The following is a 24,482-nucleotide window of genomic DNA, read 5'->3' as shown; positions in this document are numbered from 1 at the left end:
CAGCCTCCAGCAGCAACGAGCAGGTCTCTGGAACAGAGGCTCCAGCAGAGGTCTCAGCCCAGGCCAGGGCAGCAGCTGTCTCTGTCCTCTGCCAGCCTAGGCTCCCCACCCGCTTCCCGCTTCCCGGTGCATGTAGCTGGGAGAGGGGGGATGTTTGTTTCCCCACCACCCACTCCCTGGTGATGTCATGCCTCAACAGCCAATGGCTGGGGGTCTCCCCGCACTTCCCCCCTCCCCATTCCTTTTCCCCCCCAGCCTGGGCTGGGGCTGAGCAGACAGACCGGGAGCTCTCAAGGTGTCTGGAGACCCAGTGGTAAGAGATCAGCCGGTCTTACCCCATCCTTGGCAATGCCCAAGAAGCCGTGGGAATAAGACCTAGGGTCCTGGGAGGTGCTGGGAGGTGCGGGGAGGACACCTGGGGGGCTTCAGAGGTAGTATGGTAAAGGCACAGACTTCGGAGCCAGACCCTGGGTTCAAATCCCAAGATTCCTCTTTTCTGGCTATGCGGTTTTGGGATTGATACTGCACCCTTTGTCCCTCTGCTATCCCACCTGTGAAATGGGCTGACGGAGGTCTCTTCACAGGGCTGGTGTGAGAGTAGATGAGTTGCTGCTTCCAGAGAGCTGGGGCAGGATGCCTAGGCTGGGGCCGGCTTTTTGGTGCTTAGAATAGAGTGCTGGGGATCTTGGTGGTAGGAGGCCAGTGCCTGAGCTGGATGTTGTCGCTCACCCAGAGTTCCCCTTGGGTAAGAGAGAAAGTCTGATGAGCAAGAGCTGGATATGAGACAGCCCACCTTCCAGCATACATTACTTGAGCACTTACTGTATACTGGCTGTATACTTTATACTGGCTCCGTTTCACAGATGAAACCGAGTCCCTGAATACCTTGCCCAGGTGTTCAGACATGAGATGTTCTGGAGCAGGGACGGACTGAGGCTGCTGCTAGGCCACTGTCCAAACAGAATGTCTAGGGGCCCAGACAAGTCAGGTTAACTCCCATTAACTGCTGAGGGCTCCCCATCATTGGCGATTGGGGAAACTGAGGCTCTGGATGGGGAGCGTTCTCATATGGGGTTGGCACTAGCCATGGGGAGAAGAGGGTGCCGATTCGGGATCCCTCAGCAGGCCCCGCTCAGCTGAAGGGCCCAGGGCCCAAATGACAGGCCCTCCCCCCAGCCTGCTCTGAGGGAAACCAGTGACATCTTAAATAGGACTCTCGGTCACATCTTCCTCAGGGAGGTATTCTGAGGATGTAATGAGCCAAGGTGGGCAAGGATCTTTGTGCATCGTAAGTACTCAAGAAATGGGGACTCAGGAAAATTCTGGAAGCTGAGGAATGTACGAGGACAGGGCCACAGGACCCACTCAAGAATAGCTGTGGGCATCTGGAGGGTCCTGCCTGACCTTCAGTTACCAGGGGAACCCCTTTAGAAGATCTTCCCCTAATACAGTCAGGGACCACCAGGAACCTTCCCCCACATGTCCTTCTCCCATCCGTCCCACCTAAAGGGATGGGCAGAACTGGGAACAGAGAGTGCCCGGGGTGTATTTGGGGGGGCTTCCTTCCGAAGCCACCCCTACCCCACCCCAGGAGCTGGGTATATGGTTCAGGAAGGGCACAGATGGGCTAAATATAACCTGGGCTGGGCAGGGAGGAGGGCACTCTCTCTTGCTCCCGCCCTGGTTAAGCTTCCTGTGCCAGCCTTTGGGTGTGACCCTTGCTGCCCTGGCCTGAGACGGGGAGCTGGCAGGCCAGGAGAGCCTCCCTTCCATCTCCACTACCTCCTACAAGTATCAGGCTCTCCCACCTCCTGCTCAGGATGCTATGTAATGTCAGGTATTCAGTTTTTCAGACCTGACTCTGTCACTGTGGTGTCTTTTTTTTTCTTTTTATTAAGATTTTATTTATTTATTTGAAAAATAGATCCCAAGACCCTGAGATCATGACCTGAGCCAAAGGCAGAGGCTTTAACCCACTGAGCCACTCAGGCGCCCCTGCCACTGTGGTGTCTTAACCCTCATTTATTCATCAGTAAAATGGGGTTCCAAGGCCACATCTATAAAGTGCCTGCCCAGCCCATGGTTGGCCGAGGACTTACCTTTAAAAATTCCTGTTTGGGGCACCCTCAATCCCCACCTCCCTTCCCAGCCCAGCCCCTCCCCCAGTTCTTTAGCTGCTTGGGGCTTCTCCAGTGCTCAGAGCCACCAATGAAAGTTCAGGTCCAGAGTTGGGGTCAAGGGCAGGGGCTTGGGTGTGTGACTCCAGACAGGTCACTTCCCTTCTCTCAGACTCAGTTTCCAACCCTAAAACAATCACACTATTCAGGGTGATTCAGAGACCTAGGGGGGTCCTCACTGGGGCTAGTGTGTAGGAAATGCCACAGATATGGGACCTGGAGCAGCTGCGGTCTCAGAGGGGAGGTTGGGGAAGGCTACAGAAACCAGGACTCCTAGGAGGGCCAGAAAGAAGCCCTCTGCTACTGTGGGGTCCCTGCCAGTGGAGTGGGTACAGCTAGACCATTGAGGGGTCCCTGTGTCCTCTATCCTGGCCAGTGGTGGGCTATGAAGGGCCATTGTGCTGCTGGGGGTGGGTGGGCAGGGGCGGAATGTGACTGGGCACAGCAGATGGGCCATTGTTTGAGGGAATGTGCCGCGTGAGGCCTGACCTTTCCTGGTAGAGTGGGGGTTGGAGGTTTGTCATGCCAGGTGGGGGCTGGGAGGACAAGGCCAGAGTCGGCCTGGGGAAGGGATGTGGAGAGACAGTATCCATGCCCTTTTCCCCAGAAAGGCCTGTTGGGGAAGAGACATGGGAATCCCAGTTCTGCCTCCTTCTCACTGGGCTGTATGACTTTATGCGAGATTCTTGGCCTCTCTGAGGAGCTGTGGGTTTTCTGCAGGGAGGAGGTGGAGCACAGGACTGACAAAGAATAACCGCTCAGTACCCATTAGTTACCATCACCTGTAGAAAAGTCTGGAATTCTCAGATAAGTTCAAATCCTGGTTTAGCCACTCGTGACCATTTGTGGTTGTCCTTCTCCCAGCCTCAGGTGTCTTCTCTGTAATGGGCTCGAAAACTCTCTTGACCTCACAAGAGTGTTCTGAGGTTTAGGGGCAATGAATGACCCCTGTGGGACATTTGTCACAAGATCAAGACCACAGAAAGTGCTCAGTAATAATAATAGGGCTTCAGAAGCCCCTCCACGTACCCAGCATTTTGTATTTACCCACTTCTTTGACGTAGTAGGTGCTCTTCTCCCCATTTAACAGATGTGGAAGCTGAGGCCCAGAGAGGTGAGGTGATTGGCCCACAGGGAGGACAGAGGAGTGGTTAGGATTGTTTTATGGTGAATTTGGCTCTCTCGGTCGACCCAGGTGGCTGGCGCAGGGGCTCTACTCTAAGGCAGTCCTAGGAGTCAGCTCGGGCTTTACTTTACTGTTTGTTGGCCAATAAAGGTCTTCTAGGCCTCAGTATCCCCCGGCCCCCCACTGTGGGGATGGGATCCTGACAGAGCTCAGGAAGCATCTGGCACTCAGCAAGCAATGGGTGGGGTTAGCTGATGGTAATGCTCACATTCTTCTTCTCAGAGCCCGGGACCCAGGAGGCCCAAGGAGCTGGCCGTGACCCTGAGGTGAGCACTGGCCATTGCCACATGCCCCCCCCACCGCCCCCGCCAATCCCTCCCCGGCTTGCTTGGAGCCTCATGCCCTGGTCTCTTCCTGACAGGTAGCAAGACCCCAGAGGAAGGGCGTGAGCCCCGCAGACGACTGTGCCTGTGCTACACCCCAGGCTGGGCTCCTGTTAGGCGGGGGTGCCTGTGCCCAGGCAGCGGTGAGAGGAAGGGGTGGGGGGCCCTTCTCCTGTTCTGATATCCGTCTTGGCTTCTCCCTCCACACCTGGCTTCCTCCTTGCCACTCTTCTGGCCTCAAGCCTCCCTCCCTGTCCCCCACAGGCTCAGAGGCAGCTGCTCCATGCAGAGCTAAAGCTGGTTCTGCAGCAGAAGGGAGAGAGGAAGCAGGAGCCTGGGGCTCGGGTGACTCCCAGCTGTGCCATGGAGGCCAGGAGCCGGAGTGCTGAGGTGAGCACCCACATGCCCTGCAAGGGGAACTTGGGGGCGGGGGGTGGGTAGGGGGCACAGACTGAGGCAGCAAGAAGACACTTTCTGGTTTCTCTGTGCCTCAGTCTCCCCATCTGTGAAATAGAAATAGCGACAGTGCCTATTTTATAGGTCACCGGGAGGAAAAGAATTTGAACATATGGAAAGTGCTTAGCACAGTGCCTGGTACAAACTGAGTCCAAGCAGCGAATTCATTGGGGACATAACAGAGTTATATTAATAACGAGCTGGAGAAAATTGGGCAGAAACTTTTTGTTGGAAGAGGCAGGCTGCTATGGGGGTTAAATACATGAGCTTTGAGCTCCTGGGCTTATATGCCAATTCCCCACTTTGGTTGTGCAGCTCCAAACAGGAGACCTGACCTCTCAAACCCTGTTTTCCCATTGGTGAAATGGGACAACGGTCGCTGTTACGGCGCTAGAGGACCCGCATTGACCACTTCTTACAGGATGCTAGGCACAGAGCGGGTCTATTTTCCCGGAGCCAAGCTGAGGCTGAGGGGTGGCAGGCCGGGGGGAAGGCCAAGGAGGTCACTGCCTCCAGGATGGCCTATGGGCTCCGAGGTCACAGACGGGGTTTAAGCCCAGCTGCTTAACTTTGCTGTGTGGCATTAGGCAAATCACTCCGCTTCTCTTTACCTTTGTGTCTGTCCGTGCTGTGGGGAGGATGAAATGAGACGCTGTAGGTAAAATGCTTAGCCCAGGGCCTTGGGGAGGTGGTCATGTTCCTGCTGTTCCCAGCTGCCTCTACAACTCTTCTCACCTCCTCTCAACATGCTCCTCCCAGCCCTCTAGTCCCAGGGCCAGGGCCAGCCTCGACGGGCTGCCCTAACCCTCTCCAAGCCCTGGGCTCAACTCCAATCTACTCAGTCCCGATGCCCCGCCCATTACAGCATCCTCAGATCCCTGTTGCTTCAGGTCTCAGCTCACACGGACCCCTTCCGTAAACCCATGTCACCCATGGGCCCAGAGAGGGCAAAGTTCTCCTCCAGAAACACACAGCAGATTGAGTTCCTAGACCGTTGTGGAACTGGGGTCTCTCGCGGCCTTTTCTAAATCCCGGATGTGAATCGCGACGGGCGCTGCTGGGCCAGGGCCAGGACAGCACCATATACAGTGAATACCAGGAATGCCACGTCTGCTGGTCCGCTACTCATCACCCACGCACCCCTCTTCTTCACTGGATTCCCTCTCCCAAAGGCGTTATGCAGGACTTGGGGTCACAAAGTCCACAATAGGGCATAGTCTCACACGCGTTCTGGCCTCCGAAGAGCCCAATCTCACCCTCCCCTCCATCCTGCACCACTTAAAGACCCAGCGCTTTCCTCGGAAGCCCATCCTCACCCCACCCCTTGCTGGGCTGTTTTTAAAGCCTTTTTCCTTATCTCAGTCCCACCCTTCGACTATGGATCCCCGCCTTACCTTCCCGTATTACTCTCTTGCCACACCCCTCTCAGATTTTTGGCCCCTCCTCTGTGGCCTGAGCTCTACCTGCGACTGCGGTCTGTTCACAAGCCCCGCCCCCGAACTGGTCCCGCCCCCGAAGACAGAGCCCGCCCTATCATGCCCTCCCCTCTCGCACACCCACCGCTCCCTCGCCTCCCTACTCCGCTTCTCGTCTATAACTCCGCCCCTTCCACCCGGACCCCAGGGCTCCGGCCGACAGCAGTGGGCCGAGCTGTTGGGCCTTGCCGCAGGCGTGAGAGAGCAGGCGGCCCTCGCGCTTCCTTAAAGGGAAGATGTCGGAGTGGGTGGGCCCGCACGGCCGGCCGGAGCCGCGCTCAGGGTCGTGTAACTGGAGGACCGTTTTAAGAGCCGCTTTTAAGCGGGATGCCGGACTCTGGGCGAGGTCCGGCCCCAGCGCCCCATGGCGACCCCTCGCTGCCCTCCATAGGAGCTGAGGCGGGCGGAGTTGGTGGAGATCATCGTGGAGACCGAGGCGCAGACCGGGGTCAGCGGCATCAACGTAGCAGGCGGCGGCAAGGAGGGAATCTTTGTCCGCGAGCTTCGGGAGGACTCGCCCGCGGCCAGGAGCCTCAGCCTGCAGGAAGGTGGGCGGGCCGGGAGCGTGCGGCGGGGCCTTTCCGAGGTGGCCGGGTTGGGAGTGCGCCCCAGGTCCCGGGCGTGGCCTGCTCGGAGGAAGCGGGGAGAGTGGCTTGGGGCGGGGCTTTGTGTGTCCGCCTGGCGGTGGCTAAGAGCGGGCTCTGGAGGCTCATAGTGTCGGTTTGACTTTGAGATCTGCAGCTAGCTTGTGATCTTCTGTGCCTTGGGTTTTCCATCTCGAAAATGGGAATAATTCTAGTACTCACCTCGCAGGGTTATTACGTGGATCAAGTGAGTCAGTAGTTGAAAATGCTTAGCGCATAGCTAAGTGGCACACAATAAGCACCGTGTAAGCACTAGTTATTATTTTTGTTGTTGGGCCTGGAGAAAAGAGGTGGAGTTATCTTGGAGGGAGTCTTAGTAAGGGATATTTTAAGTGACATGCATGAGGCCGATGTGATTTATTCATGCAACAACTATTTACTAAGTGCCTTCTATTTCCAGATACGATTCTAGGTGCTTGGGCTACTACAGTGAACAAAACAGAACACACTCTCTGCATTTATGCTTATTTTCTAGAAGGGAGAGATATATTTGACCAAAATATGTAAAACACATAGTAAACTAGAAGGCATTGTGTGCTGTGCATGCCTGTAGGACAGTTGTATTTTTAAATAGGGTGAACCAGGAAGGGAGGAAAGGCCTGGTGGAGGGAAGGGAGTGAGTTGTGTGGCCATCTGGTTTTCAGAGGGCTTCATAGGCCATGGTGAGAATTTTGACTTTTAATCTGGGAAGGTTTGAGTGGGACAGCACAGAACTCCCTGCTTGTGCATGTACTCTCTTTCAAACAAATAAAATCTTTTAAAAGTTTATATTTTTATTTTTAAAGATTTTTATTTATTTATTTGACACAGAAGAGAAAGCACAGGCAGGAGGAGCAGCAGGCAGAGGGAGAGGGAGTAGCAAACTCCCCACTGAGCAGGGAGCCGGGTTTAGGGCTCAATCCCAGAACCCTGGGATCATGACCCGAGCCAAAGGCAGCTGCTTAAGGCAGCTAAAGGCAGGTGCCCATCTGAGCCACCCAGGCACCCTAAGACTTTTTTTTTTTAAACTTTATTTGAGAGAGTGAGAACTAGCAGGGGTGGGGGGTTGGAGCAGAGGAAGAGGGAGAAGCAGATTCCCCACTGGTCAGAGAGCCTGATGTGGACTCTATCCCAGGATCCTGGGATCATGACCTGAGCCAAAAGCAGATGCTTAACCAAGTGAGCCACCCAGGTGCCCCAAGATAACTTTAAATAAATAAATAAGTACACACACACACACACAGGCTACTCTGATTATCCAGGTAAGACATGGTGATGTTCAGAGACAAAACAGTGTTAATGGGCATGAAGAGAAAGGTTTGGATTCTGAATCTATTTTATTTATTTATTTATTTATTTTTCTGGATATATATATATATTTTTTTTTTTTTTAAAGATTTTATTTATTTATTTGACAGATCACAAGTAGGCAGAGAGGCAGACAGAGAGTGAGAGAGGAGGAAGCAGGCTCCCCGCTAAGCAGAGAGCCTGATGCGGGGCTCGATCCCAGGACCCTGGGATCATGACCCGAGCCGAAGGCAGAGGCTTTAACCCACTGAGCCACCCAGGCGCCCCTTTCTGGATATATTTTAAAGGAGGAGCCTTCAGGACTGGATATGGGGTGTGATGAAAAGAGAAGGGTCAAGGATGTGTCCAGGGATTCTTTTTTTTTTTTTTTTTAAATATATATTATTTATTTATTTGAGAGAGAGAGAGAATGAGAGTGAGCACTAGCAGGTAGAAGAGCAGAGGGAGAGGGAGAAGCAGGCTTCCCGCTGAGCAGAGAACCCAGTATGGGGCTTGATCCCAGGACCCTGGGATCATGACCTGAGCTGAAGGCAGACACTTAACCAACTGAGCCACCCAGGCGCCCCTGTCCAGGGATTCTTAACCTGAGATTGGAGTTGCTAGTTCCACAAATGGGCAACTGGGGCTGGAGCTTGTTTGGAGTAAGGCCAGAACAGTCTGGATCTGTCAAGTGAAGGATATCTGTTGGATGCCATGGTGAAGCTGTGGAGGGGGAAGTGGATGTATGAGTCTAGAATGGAGGGGAGAGTGCTGGACTGGAGAAATAGACTTGGGATTTGTCAGCCCATTTATGGTCTGGGTGACCCAGATTAGGTCACTCCTAATCTGGGTGAGCTTCCTAAAGGGGTGAATATAGCATGGAGATAGAGATGAGAAGGGGCCCAAGGCCTGAGCTCTGGGACAGTGTGTCATTAAGAGATCCAGGAGGTGGGAGGCTGAGAAGAAACCTCCAGGAGGTTCTAGAGGGTGTGTCTTACCCTGGAACCCAAGCCAGACAAATGAATGAAGGAGAGTGATGTTAGGTCGAAGGCTGTGAGGTCCCCTCAAATGAAGTCTGGGACTTGATCACTGGGCTTAGCTATACAGATGTATGGGACCTTGAGAGGGGCCATTCAAGGTTCTGGAAATGGGTGTCAGAAGTGTGATTGGAGCCATGGAAAGTGATGCAGCTAGACGACTCCGTGCATTTGCCGTTAAGGTGAACAGATAAATAGAGCAGGAGCTCCAGGAATGAGGTCAAGACAACTTTTCCTATGGGGCAAATAATGGTATGTTGTATGCAGATGGGGATAACATAGAAGAAAGGGACAGATTGGTGATGTGGGGAGAGAAGGGAGAACTGCTGGAGGATGTCCCTGAGAAGGTAGTGGAAAGGCTGACCTGAGTTGGAAGTGGGGACGGTTCATCCTTAGAAATAGGTGGAGAGTAGAGTGAATAGCCACAGGAACTGGGGGGTGAGTAATGGCGTGGAAGATTCTGGAACTTCTGATTCTGTCCTCTCAGTAAAGGAACCAAAGTCAGTGTCTTATAATGTGAGAATAGGGGAGTGCATGAGTGGCTCCACTGGCTAAATTTCTGCCTTGGGATCAGGTCATGATCCCAGAGTTTTGAGATTGAGCCCTGGGTCCAGCTCCCTGGTCAGCAGGGACTCTGTTTCTCCCTCTCCCTCTGCCCCTCTGCCCACTTACTTGTGTGCTTTCTCGCTCTCATAAATAAATGAACAAAATATTTAAAAAATAAAATAAAATAAAATGTGAGAATGGGGAGGGTGCCTGGATGGCTCAGTCCTCTGGACGGGGTGGAAGGGGTCTGTCTTCCACTCAGGTCATGATCCCAGCGTCCTACGATCAAGGGGCTCCCTGCCCAACGGAGCGCCTGTTTATCCTTCTCCTCCCTGCTTGTTCTCTCTGTTGCTATCTCTGTCTCTCTCTCAAATAAATAAATAAAATCTTTATAAAAAATGAAGTAAAATGTGAGAATGGGGGAGGGAAGTGGAAAGGCAATGGGCGTGGCTTGAATGGGAGGGGATTTGTTTGGCAGGGGCGGGGCTAAGGCCATGGGGTGGGGCTTCACTAGAGACTGTTCGGGATCTCAAACTGGGAGGACTTCGCTCCGGGGTGGGGGCAGGGAGGATAGGCGGGGCCAAGGTTTGGTGCCCACCAGCGTCGCTGAGGTCGCTCCAGGGAAGTGGGTGGAACCAGGCCTAGGTGGAGCCAGCAGATGCCCACGCCCTGCCCACCTCCACCTTGCCTACAGGAGACCAACTACTGAGCGCCCGTGTATTCTTCGAGAACTTCAAGTACGAGGACGCACTACGTCTGCTGCAATGTGCCGAGCCTTACAAGGTCTCCTTCTGCTTGAAGCGCACTGTGCCCACCGGGGACCTGGCTCTGCGGCCTGGCACCGTGGCCGGCTACGAGATCAAGGGCCCACGGGCCAAGGTGGCCAAGCTGGTACGCGTGCTTAGCCCGGCGCCGGCTCTGGACTGCCCCAGCGATCCAGTCTCTGCGCCCTGAGCCCTACTCTTCCACACCGTGGCCGTCTTATCACTAACCCAACGCTAATCCCACCCTCGCCTTCTGTTCTTTACCCCTAAACTCCTTCCTGGGGCGGGGGACCCACCTATCTCAGACCAGGGCCTTTACCCACTTTGGAGAGCTATTAGCTCTAGGCTTGCCAGTAGTCCTGAACCAGGGGACTCCAAACCAGCAAGGCCAGTTCAAGCCTGAGTGCTGCTCACTTACTGCTGAGTGACCCTGGACCAGTTTCTTTCCCTTTCTGGGCCTCAGTTTCCCCATCTCTAGAATGAAGGTATTGGGGAAAATCCTGGATGAGGACCTGGCAGTCTTGGGTCCCAGTTCCTACACTCCTGTTGACTCATTGTCAGCTGCTAAATGAATGTCTGTGCCTTACAGGGGCAGTAATTGCGAAATGACAGGAAGGAAGAGGGGCTGGTGTTTTGGGGACAAGATGCTTCATCCAACACATCCCCACCCTGGTGCAATGCCAGATGGGGTTCCCCCGTCTTCCCCGAGCCTCTCACTGTCCCACCGCCTCCCGCATCTCTCCTCTCTCCCCAGAACATCCAGAGTCTGTCCCCTGTGAAGAAGAAGAAGATGGTGATGCCCGGGGCCCTGGGGGCCCCTGCAGACCTGGCCCCTGTTGACGTCGAATTCTCCTTCCCCAAGTTCTCCCGTCTGCGTCGGGGCCTCAAAGCCGAGGCTCCCAAGGGTCCCGTCCCAGCTGCCCCAGCCCGCCGGCGCCTCCAGCTGCCTCGGTTGCGCGTCCGAGAAGTGGCAGAAGAGGCCCAGGCAGCCCGGCTGGCCGCTGCTGCTCCTCCCCCAAGGAAAGCCAAAGTGGAGGCTGAGGTGGCAGCAGGAGCCCGTTTCACAGCCCCCCAGGTGGAGCTGGTTGGGCCCCGGCTGCCAGGCTCCGAGGTGGGTGTCCCCCAGGTCTCAGCCCCTAAGGGGCTGGGAGAGGTGGCCCTCCACCTGCCAAGCCTTGGACTAGGAGCCCCTGCTGCCCCTGCTGTGGAGCCTGTGGCCCTAGGGATCCAGGTCCCCCAAGTAGAGCTGCCCACCTTGCCATCGCTCCCCACTCTGCCTACACTTCCCTGCCTGGAGACCCGGGAAGGGGCTGCGGCCGTGACGGTGCCCACTCTGGATGTGGCAGCACCTGCCGTAGGGGTGGACCTGGCCTTGCCAGGTGTGGAGGTGGAGGCCCGAGGAGAGGTGCCTGAGGTGGCCCTGAAGATGCCCCGCCTCAGTTTCCCCCGATTCGGGACTCGAGCAAAGGAAGTCGCCGAGGCCAAGGTGGTCAAGGGCAGCCCCGAGGCCAGGGTGAAGGGGCCCAAACTTCGGATGCCCACCTTTGGGCTTTCGCTCCTGGAGCCCCGGCCGGCTGCTGCCGAAACTGCTGTCGAGAGCAAGCTGAAGCTGCCCACCATCAAGATGCCCTCGTTTGGCCTTGGGGTCTCGGCCCCTGAGGTCAAGGTGCCCAAAGGGCCTGAGGTGAAGCTCCCGAAGGTGCCGGAGATGGCCGTGCCAGAGGTGCGGCTCCCCGACGTTCAGCTCCCCAAAGTCCCCGAGATGAAGCTCCCGAAGGTGCCAGAGATGGCCGTGCCAGAGGTGCAGCTACCCGACGTTCAGCTCCCCAAAGTCCCCGAGATGAAGCTCCCTGAGATGAAGCTCCCGAAGGTGCCAGAGATGGCCGTGCCCGAGGTGCGGCTCCCTGACGTTCAGCTCCCCAAAGTCCCCGAGATGAAGCTCCCTGAGATGAAGCTCCCGAAGGTGCCAGAGATGGCCGTGCCTGAGGTGCGGCTCCCCGAAGTGCAGCTCCCCAAAGTCCCCGAGATGAAGCTCCCCGAGATGAAGCTCCCGAAGGTGCCAGAGATGGCCGTGCCTGAGGTGCGGCTCCCTGACGTTCAGCTCCCCAAAGTCCCCGAGATGAAGCTCCCTGAGATGAAGCTCCCGAAGGTGCCAGAGATGGCCGTGCCAGATGTGCAACTCCCAGAGGTGGGGCTCCCCAAAGTGTCAGAGATGAAGCTCCCGAAGGTTCCGGAGATGGCCGTCCCTGAGGTGCGGCTCCCCGACGTGCAGCTGCCAAAAGTCCCTGAGATGAAGCTCCCCGAGATGAAGCTCCCTGAGATGAAACTGCCAGAGATAAAACTCCCCAAGGTGCCCGAGATGGCCGTGCCCGACGTCCACCTCCCAGAGGTGCAGCTGCCAAAGGTGTCAGAGATGCGACTGCCAGAAATGCAGGTGCCCAAGGTCCCAGAGGTGCATCTTCTGAAGGCGCCCGAGGTGAAGCTGCCCAAGGCTCCGGAGGTGCAGCTAAAAGCCGAACAGGCAGAGGGGATGGAATTTGGTTTCAAGATGCCCAAGATGACCATGCCCAAGCTAGGGAGGGCAGAGTCTCCATTGCGAGGCAAGGCAGGCGAGGCAGGGGCTGAGGTCTCTGGGAAGCGGGTGACACTCCCCTGTCTGCAGCCAGAGGTAGGTCCCGAGGCTCGTGTGGGTGTCTCCACTCTCACACTGCCCTCCGTGGAGCTAGACCTGCCGAGGGCCCTCAGCCTGGAGGGGCAGGTCCCAGCAGCCGAAATGGGCAAGGTGGAGCGGGCAGAGGGCCCTGGGGTGGCCACAGGGGTCGGGGAAGTGGCCTTCCGAATGCCCTCTGTTGAAATCGTCACGCCACAGCTGCCCACTGTGGAAGTAGAGGAAGGGCGGCTCGAGGTGACGGAGATGAAAGTCAAACCCTCCTCGAAGTTCTCCCTGCCCAAGTTTGGACTCTCGGGGCCCAAGGTGCCCAAGGCAGAGGCTGAGGGGGCTGAGCGAGCCACCAAGCTGAAGGTGTCCAAGTTCGCCATCTCACTCCCCAAGGCCCGAGCGGGGACTGAGGTTGAGGTGAAAGGGGCAGGGGAGGCAGGCCTGCTGCCTGCCCTCGATCTGTCCATCCCGCAGCTCAGCCTGGACGCCCGTCTGCCCACAGGCAAGGTGGAGGTGGCAGGAGCTGATGTCAAGGTCAAGGGGCCGAGGTTTGCCCTGCCCAAGTTTGGGGTCAAGGGCCGGGATGCTGAGGCAGGAGAACTAGCGCCAGGGGTGGCCGAGTTGGAGAGCAAGGGCTGGGGTTGGGATGGGAAGGTGAAGATGCCCAAGTTGAAGATGCCCTCCTTTGGGCTGGCTCGGGGGAAGGAAGCTGAAATCCAGGGTGGGCGTGTCAGCCCAGGAGAAAAGCCCGAGTCCGTGGCTGGGCCGCTTAAGATCCCTGAGGTGGAGCTGGTCACCCTCGGGGCCCAGGAGGAAGGGAGGGCTGAGGGGGCTGTAGCTGTCGGTGGGGTACAACTCTCAGGCCCGCAAGTGTCCGTGACCAGGCCGGCAGGCACTGAGGGCCAGGAGGGGGCGCTGAGGATGCCCCTAGGCATCTCCCTGCCCCAGGTGGAGCTATCTGGCTTCGGGGAGGCTGGCCTGGGCACCACCGCTGGGCCACAGGTCAAGGGTGCAGCCCAGTCAGTGGAGGGCGCAGCAGGCTACAGGGTCCAGGTGCCTCAGGTGACTTTGTCTCTGCCTGGAGCCCAGGTGGCAGGTGGCGAGCTGTTGGTAGGTGAGGGCGTCTTCAAGATGCCTGCTGTGTCGGTGCCCCAGGTTGAGCTGGATGTGGGACTGGGCCGAGAGGTGCAGGTGGGTGAGGCAGCCACAGGCGAGGGGGGCTTGAGGCTGAAGGTGCCCACATTGGGGGCCAGGGCTGAGGCTGGGGAAGAGGGGTCTGGAGACCAGTCCCCAGGAGCCGAGCGCACCTTCCACCTCTCACTCCCCGACGTGGAGATCTCCCCACCCACCGTGGGCGGCCATGCTGAGTACCAGGTGGCAGAGGGCGACGGGGAGGCCGGACACAAGCTCAAGGTGCGGCTGCCCCGATTTGGCCTGGTTCGGGCCAAGGAGGGAGTTGAGGAGGGTGAGAAGACCAAGAGCCCCAAACTCAGGCTGCCACGAGTGGGCTTCAGCCAGAGCGAGGCAGTCCCTGGGGAGAGCTCCCCCAGCCCTGAGGAGGAGGAGGAGGAGGGCGGCGGGGAAGGGGCCTCTGGGCGCCGAGGCAGAGTCCGGGTCCGCTTGCCCCGCGTGGGCCTGGCCACCCCGTCTAAGGCCTCTCGGGGCCAGGAGGGCGAGGCAGGCCCCAAGTCCCCTAGTGGGGAGAAGTCACCCAAGTTCCGCTTCCCCCGGGTGTCCCTAAGCCCCAAGGCCCGGAGTGGGAGTGGGGACCAGGAAGAGGGTGGATTCCGGGTTCGGCTGCCCAGTGTGGGGTTTTCAGACACAGGGGCTCCAGGCCCTGCCAGGATGGAGGGGGCTCAGGCTGCTGTCGTCTAAAGCCCCAGAACAGAGGGAACGTCCTCTCCCATTTCCCCATTCCTGCCTCCTTCTTGTTTTGTGTGTGAGATAACTAGCACTAACCCCTCAGAGGGTCGGGAGGTGGCTGACTGACTGGGACCGGGCCAGGGAGGCCTCATGCCCGGCTCACTGGCAGGAGGGCCTGTATCTTGCCGAACCATGTGAATAAAATAATCCAGAGGTAGCCTTGTGTTGGGTTTCCTGTGTGCGTGCCTGTGTGTGTGTGTGTGTGTGGCGGAGGAACAGGGGAGGGTGGAGAGGGTGCAGGGAAAGAGGTCCCCAAGGAGGGGGCCTGCTGGAGCCTGGCCTGAGGAGGGCCTCTGTTGGCAGACACCAGGCCATCCCAGGTCTGAAGGGAGTCAGGAAAGATTCGCAGTGGGTCCTGCCCTAGCCATTCAGAACTCCTCAGGGCCTCTGAGCCAGACCCCTAGGCTGAGGCCTCTCCCACCAGGACCTCCCTAGGGGGCCCTGAGAGAGCAGCACAATTGCTACGCATGTGCCCTCTGCTGGCCACCTTCTCCTCAACAAGGCCACCTCCACATCCTGGGGATTGCTTTCCTGTCTGGCTGGTTTGACTGCCCCATCCGGCCCGGCCCCACCCTGGAAGGCCCCTCCTGGTCCCTCTCCAGGCTCCAGTCTTCTTAGGACTAGGTCCCAGCGTCCTCACCGCCCATCAGGGCTGGCTGGGCACGCAGGTCCTAAGCTCCCACCAAGGAGCTCCAGATTCCCCTGCATCTCTCTGCGGTGGCCCAGGCTGGGACAAGAAGATACTCTGTCCAGTCCCAAGTGTCCCCCTGATGCCCCAGTATCCGTCTGTCTGTTCTCCTCACATCCGGCCGTGCCCTTGAGTTGTCACACACCCCTGGCTTACTCCAGTATCTTCTCCATTAAAGCTGACCTCCCCTGGGTCACCACCTGGTCACGTGCTCTTCATCCCCACAAGACATGGCAGGAGTGACTTATACCTCTGGCGCACACTCTTTGCCCAGCCCTCCCCTCCCCCCATTTGGGGTTTCCCTCCCACTACAGCTGACCTGTCAGTGTCTATGGTGACTTCTCTATGGCCATGCTGAGGACTTCCTCTGTCTCCCTTGTCCTGACTTCTCAGGGTCCCTTTCTCCTTTCTGATCACTCTCTTCTCTCCTCCCCACTCCCCTCTCTCCTCATGCCCCTTGGGCCCTCAGGACTCTTGTGAGGCCCTCAGCCACCTCCACCCTGTCCCCAGGCCATGTCAACCTCCCTGTGGTCCACATGGGAACCTAGTGTCCCTTGCGTGCCCCTGCTGGATGTGGCAGTGGTTCGGAGCTTAGGTCTAGAGTCAGACTGCTTGGGGTCAAAGCCTTTTGCTGGCACCCAAGTGGGTGGCCTTCGGCATTTTTTCAACTTCTTTGCATCTTGATTTTCTCTTCCATAAATGTTGCTATTAACATGTATGCATAAGGACGGGTTAAGGCTTCTAAAGCACTCTAGACTTGTCTAACCTGACATCAGCATCTGCTCCCCCAAGGTGTTCCTTATCCATGTCCCTGTTCCTGGGACCATCCCTGAGCCCTGGGCCTTGTTCTGGATGGTTCCCTCCCTCCCACCAAACTATCGGTCCTACAGCCTGCCCTCCTGACCACCAGTCTCATACACCAGCCTCCCCCCCGCACCCCCTGATCCAGGGTCCAGGCCTCCACTCTTGTCCCCTCCGATCCAATCTTATTTGCTCGATAGCTTTCTGACATTTAAATCTGACCCTGTACTCTCTTGCTCAGAGCCCTTCTGTGGCTTCCCAGGGCCCTCAGACAGCTGAGTCCAAACTCCTTAGCCTGGCATTCAAGACCTTTTACCAGCTGGCCTGGCTTGAGCCACACCCCTCCCCCCATGGCATCCACTGGTAGGGGCAGGTGTTTGCTCACATGGGGACACACACACACACACACACATATCCCCCCAAGCTCTTCACCTCTGTTTAGGAATGTCCCAGTCCCCCCTGCCAGAGGTCCAGGATTGGACTTCCTTCTCTGTCGACCCTTCACCTGGCCAGCCCTCCAGGATTCCGATGCTGGGGTGGGGGAGGGGGCTCCACCGGCCACCCCACCCCCCATTCCAGCCTGGGGCTCAGGTCTCCAACAACAGAACCAGAGCCACTCAGCAACGCTGGAACCCATTCGGGGGGGCCTGGGGCCCCTCGTCCCAAGCCAGGAGGGCTTCGGGGGAGGGGTGTGGCCCCTGGCGGACTGGCAGTGTGGCCCAGGGGGCTGGGGGGTGCCAGGGAGGTGGGCGTGAACCTCGAAGCAGGAGGCACGAGTGCGGTTCTCTTTCCCCCGCTGGGGGGGCCTCGGAGCCGGTGGCGGGCCGGAAGCCTTCGAAGGCAGAGCCTGTGGGGCGGGGGCGGTGGCAGGGCTGCGCCCGGGGGCCGGGGCACCATGGCCACCATCCAGTCTGAGACCGACTGCTATGACATCATCGAGGTGCTGGGCAAGGGCACCTTTGGGGAGGTAGCCAAGGGCTGGCGGCGAAGCACGGGGGAGATGGTGGCCATCAAGATCCTCAAGAATGACGCCTACCGCAACCGCATCATCAAGAACGAGCTGAAGCTGCTGCGGTGTATGCGGGGCCTGGACCCCGAGGAGGCCCACGTCATCCGCTTCCTCGAGTTCTTCCATGATGCCCTCAAGTTCTACCTGGTATTCGAGCTGCTGGAGCAAAACCTGTTCGAATTCCAGAAGGAGAACAACTTCGCACCCCTGCCTGCCCGCCACATCCGAACGGTTACCCTGCAGGTGCTCAGAGCCCTGGCCCGGCTCAAGGAGCTGGCCATCATCCATGCTGATCTCAAGCCCGAGAACATCATGCTGGTGGACCAGACCCGCTGCCCCTTCAGAGTCAAGGTGAGTGGGGCTGCCCCAGTATGGCCACATCCCTCCTCCTCGTCTTCTCCGAGCTTCCCCCGGCCCTGGACACTTTCCTGTCGCTAAGGTCTCCCGTGTCCCCCACTCCCAGCCTTGAGTGTCTCCCCTTCCCTGCCCATGATGCCTCTCCCCACCTCCTGGCCCTAAAATCCTCTCCACCTCCTTGTCCCAATACTGACATCCTCTCTGTCCCAGATCCGAGACCTGACCTTCCTTCTCCAATTCATAGTCCAGCTCCTCTGGCCTGGCCCTGTCTATGTAGGGCTGACATTCCAGGAGTGGGGAGGGAAACACAGTTGCTAAGATAAATGAGTCAAATGTGGTATGTGAGTGAGAAGGAGAAAAGATAAAGCAGAGAAGAGGAGGATGTGGGTGGGGTATTGATTGGCGGTGGCAGTGGTGACCAAAATTGTAGACATGGCCGTCAGGGAGACCTCGTTAAGATGACATTTGAGGAAGGTCCCAAAGGAGGGAGGCAGTCATGTAGACATCTGGGGAAAAGCATCTGGGGAGAAGGAAGAGTTCATGCAAAGGCCCTGAGGTAGGAGTGATCTGAGTATATGTGTTTGAGAAGCACCCAGGAGGCCAGGGTGAGAAGACAGAGGAATGGGACCAGGGATGTGACAGGCTGGGACACACAGGGCCTCGAGGACCACAGTGAGGACTGGTTTTATTCCATGTAGGATGGGGCCACAGGAGGATTCTGAGCAGAGAGAGATCATGATTCGGCTCAGGTGTTCCCAGGGTCCCTCTGGCTGCGTGAGAGCAACAGCCTGTGAGGGTCAGGAGCAGGAGGGCAGTGAGGGGTGGCTGCTCCCTGTCAAGTGGGAAGCCCGGGTGCGGGGATGGAGTCGGGGTAGTGGGAGGAAGGGACACGGTGGGTTCTAGGTAGGTACAGGATTTGCTGACTGATCTTATGTGAAGTATAAGAGATGACTTGATGGGAGAGGAGAGCCTGATGGCCCGAGCGACTGGAAGGATGGAGGCGCCATTCTTCGTCACAGGCAGTTCATTAACAAATATTTCCTGGGGACTCCGGGTGGCTCAGATGGTTAAGCGTCTGCCGTAGGCTCAGATCATGATCTCCAGGTCCTGGGATCGAGCCCCATGTTGGGGCAGCAGGCCGTAGGGGGTGGTGGGTGTCCTGGCTCAGCGGGGAGCCTGCTTCTCCCTCTGGCTCTACTGCTCCCCCTGCTGTGCTCTGTCTCTGTCTCCCTCTCTCAAATGAATACGTAAAATCTTTTTTTTTTTTTTAAAGATTTTATTTACTTATTTGACAGAGATCACAAGGCAGAGAGGCAGGCAGAGAGAGAGGGGAGGGGAAGCAGGCTCCCCGCTGAGCAGAGAGCCCAACACAGGGCTCAATCCCAGGACCCTGGGGTCATGACTTGAGCCAAAGGCAGAGGCTTTAACCCACTGAGGCACCCAGGCACCCCTGAATACATAAAATCTTCAAACAAAAACCAAACACTTACTGAAGACCTCCTCTGGACCTGACCCAGGACCTGACCCTGCATTGGGCACACAGAAGCACCTCTTATACATGTCACAAGCTCGCTGGACTCCCCCAACCAGCCCCAGCTCCTCTGCCCTGGACCCCCACCTGTGTCCCCCATCCCAGCCCTGGCCCTCTGTCCACTTCTGAGCTTGTCACTGTCTGGTGAAGGGTCTGGACCAGGAGCGGGCAGGGCTGTGAAGGCAGGACCAGGTCGGTTGTGGCCACTACTGTGTCCTCAGCATCTCCCGGCACAGTGCGGGGGCGGAGTCAATGAGAAATGAAGGTCAGAGTCACAGGGAAAGAGGCAGGCAGGAAAAGGCAGATCATTTTGCCCTAGGAAATGGAAGGACAGAGACCCAAGGAAGGAAAGACTCCCACAAACACAGCAGGAGGCAGACAGGACGCATCCACAGCACCTGGCTGGCATTGGCCCTCTTTCCTGTGTCTGTGGAACAGATGAATGAATGGATCCCGTGGCCGCCAAGTGCCCCAGGGCCCTCACGCTCTCAGATTCAGGCCTTTGCCGCCCACACTCAGAGTGCAGGTTAATAACCCTCCCATCATCCCACCTTCTGCAGACAGAACACGAGGGATGGCTGAATGAAAAGCAGAGAAACTCAGAGGGGGAAACTGAGGAAGGGGTCCAGAGAGTCTTAGAGATTCAGAGTAAAAGTGGCACAGGGCGCCTCCCAGCGACATCAGGAGAGAAAGATTTTCAGCCTTCCCCTCCATGTGCCTGATGATGAAGACGGAAGAGGGTGGGGCTTCCGGGAGGTGTCTTCCCAGCCAGTGACATAGAGGTAGAGACACAGAGAGATGAGACATCAGGAAGCAATGAAGAGGCAAAGAAAGAAAGAGCGATACAAAAAAGAGGTAGAAGGAAAGAGCATGCCAGGGACATAAGGCCCCTCATTCATTCATTCATTCATTCTCTCCTGATTGCGCCCCTAACTGTGTGCCGGGCACTGTTCTAGGCACCTAGGGATGCAACAGTAAACTGACAAAATCCCCAGACTGGCGTCCTAGCTGGATAGAGAGACAATGAACTTGACTGAATGGTAAAACATATAGAATGTGAAATGGTGTTAAGAGTTCTGGAGAAAAACGGGTGGCTCGGTGGGTTAAGCCTCTGCCTTGGGCTCAGGTCATGATCTCAAGGTTCTGGGATCGAGCCTTGTGTCAGGCTCTCTGCTGGGCTCTGCTTGGCGGGGAGCCTGCTTCCCCCTCTTCCTCTTCCTGCCTCTCTGCCTATTTGTGATCTCTGTGTGTGTGTGTGTCAAATAAAGTCTTAAAAAAAAAAAGTGCTGGAGAAAAGCAGGGATCCAGGAAGGGGGATAGGAACCATGGGGGATGGTGTTTTTTTAATAGGATGGCCAGGGGAGGTCTCACGAGTTGACTTTTGAGACCTGAGATGAGGGACTCATGTAGACACCTGGGGAAAGAGATGCCAGGCAGAGGGAACAGCTAGTGCAAAGGCCCTGTGCTAGGAATGCGTCTGGCTTGTTCAAGGGACAGTGAGACACCTGTGCGAGAGGGGAAGCAGGAGGAGCTGAAGCCAGAGAGGTGATGGGTGATGGCCAGATTGCTCGATCCTTGGGGACCACCATGGGAAAGTTGACTTTTATCATAGGATGATAAAGCCATGGGGGGATTCTGAGTAGGGGAAGGATGTGATCAGACTCAGGCGCTCACAGGATCCCTCAGTGGCATGCATATGACTAGTGAACTGGGGTGCAGACGGGAGGAGCAGGGAGCCCATTGAGGAGGCCCCCACATCAGCCTCAGTGGGAGATGCCCCTGGACAGGGTGGCATGGGGTGGGGGGGGAGCCAAGGCTGGGGATGGGGAGGCTGCCCAGTCTGGATCCCTTCAGAAGGTGGAGCTGACAAGATTTGCTGATGGACAAGGTGTGGAGTGAAAGACGAAGAGAGGGGTCCTAAAGTCATACGTTCTAGTGGTTCGAAACAGAGAGACAAACACACAAAACCAGAGACAGAGACGAGTAAAGACAGTGACATAAACAAGAGATAAGGACTAACAGATACAGCGACAGTCAGATGGCAGGGGCAGAAAAACACTGGTCAGAGCCACAGGGGAGACCCTGATCGGTAGTCGTCGTCCCCCCCGCCCTCGCCGCAGGTGATTGACTTCGGCTCAGCAAGCATTTTCAGCGAGGTGCGCTATGTCAAGGAACCATATATTCAGTCGCGCTTCTACCGGGCCCCTGAGATCCTGCTGGGGCTGCCCTTCTGCGAGAAGGTGGATGTGTGGTCCCTGGGCTGCGTCATGGCCGAGCTGCACCTGGGTTGGCCCCTCTACCCAGGCAACAACGAGTACGACCAGGTGCGCTACATCTGTGAGACCCAGGGCTTGCCCAAGCCCCACCTGCTGCACGCCGCCCGCAAGGCACACCACTTCTTTAAGCGCAACCCCCATCCTGATGCCAGCAACCCCTGGCAGCTCAAGTCCTCTGCCGACTACCTGGCTGAGACGAAGGTAGGCTGAGGTGGGTGGGGGAGGGGGGAGGGTCTGGGGCAGGCGGGGTGAGGGCTGTTCATGTGGGGGCTGCTGCACCGAGAAAAAAAATCTAGGCTAGACCTCAGAGAGGACTGGATATTAGAGGGTCAGCTCAAATCACAGCAAGTGACAGCAAGAGAGATGTGGGTGAGACCCAAGGTGGCACTGGAAGTATATGGCGGCTGCTCTGAGTTTCCTGGCAAAGAGGGGTCGACAAGCTAGTGTAGCAAGCCGGTTGGACCACCTGGAGGCCTGGCGGGCTGGGCTTGGTGGTGTGGCCCACAGCAGCAGGATCTGGATTTGACACCAAGGAGGGACTAGAGGTTGAGGGCCATCCCTCTGCTAGTGGCTGGTTGGGGCTGCACCCATCGCTCCAGAGAGGACTGGAGGTCTGAGGGAGAAGTGAAACTTGGCTCAGTGAGACTCTGGGTGAGATGGCAGGAAGACCAAAGGGCGTACTCTGGTAGGTTTCCTGCAGCAGCAGGAGGGCTCTGGGTCAGATGAGAGGGGTTCCGGCCATAGGGAGTGGGTGTGGCCCTTTCCACAGCAAGAGAGCTCCAGATCAGATCCTGGGCAGAACTGGAAGTCTAGGTTTGGGTGTGTGGGCTTCATGGCCGCAAGAGAGCCCCGGACCAGACTGGAGGGCAGACTGGAAGCTAGGGCCGGGGATGGCGTGGTCAAACGTGAGCCCCACAGCAGGAGCCGGAGAGCCCGGACTCGGTGTCGGCCCCATGCCCACCCCCCCATGTCCCAGCAGGTGCGCCCCCTGGAGCGCCGCAAGTACATGCTCAAGTCACTGGACCAGATAGAGACCGTGAATGGCGGTGGAGCAGCCAGCCGGCTGACCTTCCCAGACCGCGAGGCGCTGGCGGAGCTCGCCGACCTCAAGAGCATGGTGGAGCTGATCAAACGCATGCTCACGTGGGAGTCGCACGAGCGCATCAGCCCCAGCGCTGCCCTGCGCCACCCCTTCGTGTCCATGCAGCAGCTGCGCAGCGCCCATGAGACCACCCGCTACTACCAGCTCTCCCTGCGTGGCTGCCGCCTCTCGCTGCAGGTGGAGGGCAAGCCGCCCACACCTGGCGTGACAGCCGTGGAGGATGGGCCCCCCTACTACCGGCTGGCCGAGGAGGAGGAGGCCGTGGGCATAGGCAGTGTGGTGGGCAGCGGGCCCTTCTTCTGCGAGGAGAAGGCGCCGGGCATGCAGAGGGCCATCGATCAGCTGGACGACCTGAGTCTCCAGGAGGTGGGACGCGGGCTGTGGGGCGAGACCCGAGCCGACGCGGTTCCTGACATGCTGGCCCCACTCAAGGCCGCTGCTGCTAGCCGCCGGGTGCCCGACTCGGGCCCCGAGCCCATCCTGGCCTTCTACGGCAGCCGCCTGGCGGGTCGCCACAAGGCCCGCAAGCCACCCGCCGGCTCCAAGTCAGACTCCAACTTCAGTAACCTCATCCGGCTAAGCCAGGCCTCCCCTGAGGACGAGGGACCGTGCCGGGGCAGTGGCTGGGCCGAAGGAGAGGGCCATGGGGCCTCAGCCGAACCGCCCAGCCTCCCACAGCGGGATGGGGATGGACCAGGCGTCAAGGATATGACTATGGATGCTGATGTAAGCCCAGTGGGTCTGTAGGGTGTGGGTGGTTCTGGGATCAGGGCCTTCCCGAGCTCCGGGATGGCGGGGACAGGCTACAGCTGGCTCAGGGTTCAACACATACGAGTCCGCTCTCAGGATGTGACAAGGTTCAGCAAACACTAACCCACACTCAGAATATGATGAGGATTTGATATGGCTCAGCATATACTAACCCGGACTCAGGATATAACATTCAGCACATACTTACCCACCCTTACAAGGTGGTGAGGCTCAGCACACACTGATCACTTCAGGATAGAAGGCTCAGCACACACTAACCCACATTCAGGATAGAAGGCTCAGCATACACTAATCCACCTTCCTGATGTATAGAAAGTCAGAATGCATTCAGTCCCCCTATAGGAAGTGATAAAGGCCCAGCACTCAGAACAAGGCCTTAGCAGGGGCTCAAGAAGTGACAAAGCCTCAGAGACCCTAATAGTCCCTCAGAACACATTAAGGTTTCTGCACACAGTTTAAGCCCCTAAGTTGCATTTGGGATCTACAAAATCGCCCTGGGGAAGTGACAAGGGTTCAGCTGGGACTGGAGAAGAGTCCAGGAGGGGCAGGCTGGTGGTTCCCAAGGCCAGGGGCTCCTTGGCTGATGGTCCTTTCTTCTTCCTAACAGAGGCCAGGCCCTGAGCTCTTCGACCCCAGCAGCTGCCCTGGGGAATGGCTGAGTGAGCCAGACTGGACCCTGGAGGGTGTCAGGGGGCCACGGGCTCAGGGACTCCCAGCCCGCCACGCTCACCCGCATGGTCCCTCCCGGACCACCAGCTTTCTGCAGCACGTCAGTGGGCACCACTGATGGTGACCCCACCCCTGCCCATCACTGGGGGCTATGCTAGTGGGGCTGGCATCCCCTCCTGAGAAGCCATTTCCTGAACCCACAAATTATTCTTACAGAAAGATAGTTATCCAGGAATCCCCCAATACCCTCGCCCTGGTGCATGCCAGCACATACCCCCTAAACACAGGAGGGCCTTGGGGTCTGGCCCGTCGCCTCCCCCTTCTCCCCCGGGCCAAAGGGACACAGGAAGGGGGCTGCCCCTGCTGGCCCTGAGCATGCCCTCAGCCCTGCTGCCCTTGCCCATTTCAATAAAGAACTATTCAGCAGCCCTGTCTGAGGCCTGGACTGGAGCTGGGGTGGGGTTCAGGTTGGCCACCCAGGGCCCTGCTCTCCGATGCTGAGCCCTGTTGGCCCCTGGCTCAGGTTGGAGGCTGGGCTGCCATCACACTGTGAGGGACAGGCTGACCCATTCCCTGAATATGCTAAGCGTTTGGCACGTGAGGATCCGTCCACAGAACGTTCCCAGTGTTTAGCAGGTGCCAATCCGAGCTTGCCAAATGCCAAGGTCTCATCTGTTGACCTGCCCTTGCCATGTGTATAGGCTTGGCATGCCCGCACCACTGCTTGGGTCATGGCTAAATGTAAATTGCTGTGGTGGCCATCAGTTTATGCTTGGTGCACCCTGAGGTGTTTGGACCTGCGAGGCCACCCTTGGGAGCCGG

General features: G+C 57.6%; 2 protein-coding genes across 2 annotated transcripts; both read left to right on the top strand.

The window, feature by feature from the left end:
* Window positions 1–242: 242 nt before the first annotated feature.
* Window positions 243–14,613, top strand: PRX (periaxin). The gene is made up of 7 exons (XM_004776123.3): window positions 243–313; window positions 3,586–3,629; window positions 3,725–3,829; window positions 3,951–4,076; window positions 6,009–6,165; window positions 9,805–10,001; window positions 10,629–14,613. Exons 4-7 carry the CDS (start codon window positions 4,050–4,052, stop codon window positions 14,406–14,408), a joined length of 4,161 nt encoding a protein of 1,386 aa, XP_004776180.1. The 5' UTR covers window positions 243–313; window positions 3,586–3,629; window positions 3,725–3,829; window positions 3,951–4,049; the 3' UTR covers window positions 14,409–14,613.
* Window positions 14,614–14,696: 83 nt separating this feature from the next.
* Window positions 14,697–24,153, top strand: HIPK4 (homeodomain interacting protein kinase 4). The gene is made up of 4 exons (XM_004776124.3): window positions 14,697–17,305; window positions 20,963–21,319; window positions 22,098–22,946; window positions 23,599–24,153. Exons 1-4 carry the CDS (start codon window positions 16,841–16,843, stop codon window positions 23,776–23,778), a joined length of 1,851 nt encoding a protein of 616 aa, XP_004776181.1. The 5' UTR covers window positions 14,697–16,840; the 3' UTR covers window positions 23,779–24,153.
* The last annotated feature ends 329 nt before the right edge of the window (window positions 24,154–24,482 follow it).

Source organism: Mustela putorius, unplaced genomic scaffold (genome assembly GCF_011764305.1).
Source record: "Mustela putorius furo isolate JIRA1106 unplaced genomic scaffold, ASM1176430v1.1 tig00000196_pilon_pilon_pilon, whole genome shotgun sequence".
Lineage (NCBI taxonomy): Eukaryota > Metazoa > Chordata > Mammalia > Carnivora > Mustelidae > Mustela > Mustela putorius.
The sequence above is the reverse complement of the archived record's forward strand: the minus strand, read 5'-3'. Positions and strand labels throughout refer to the sequence as shown.

Bases quoted from the DNA above. Each gene is read 5' to 3' on its own strand.
- HIPK4 (XM_004776124.3), top strand. From the start codon at position 16,841: ATGGCCACCATCCAGTCTGAGACCGACTGCTATGACATCATCGAGGTG. The intron at 17,306-20,962 runs GTGAGTGGGGCT...CCCTCGCCGCAG, and splicing joins GCTGCCCCTTCAGAGTCAAG to GTGATTGACTTCGGCTCAGC. The intron at 22,947-23,598 runs GTAAGCCCAGTG...TCTTCCTAACAG, and splicing joins ATATGACTATGGATGCTGAT to AGGCCAGGCCCTGAGCTCTT.
- PRX (XM_004776123.3), top strand. From the start codon at position 4,050: ATGGAGGCCAGGAGCCGGAGTGCTGAG. The intron at 4,077-6,008 runs GTGAGCACCCAC...TGCCCTCCATAG, and splicing joins CCAGGAGCCGGAGTGCTGAG to GAGCTGAGGCGGGCGGAGTT. The intron at 10,002-10,628 runs GTACGCGTGCTT...CTCTCTCCCCAG, and splicing joins GGGCCAAGGTGGCCAAGCTG to AACATCCAGAGTCTGTCCCC.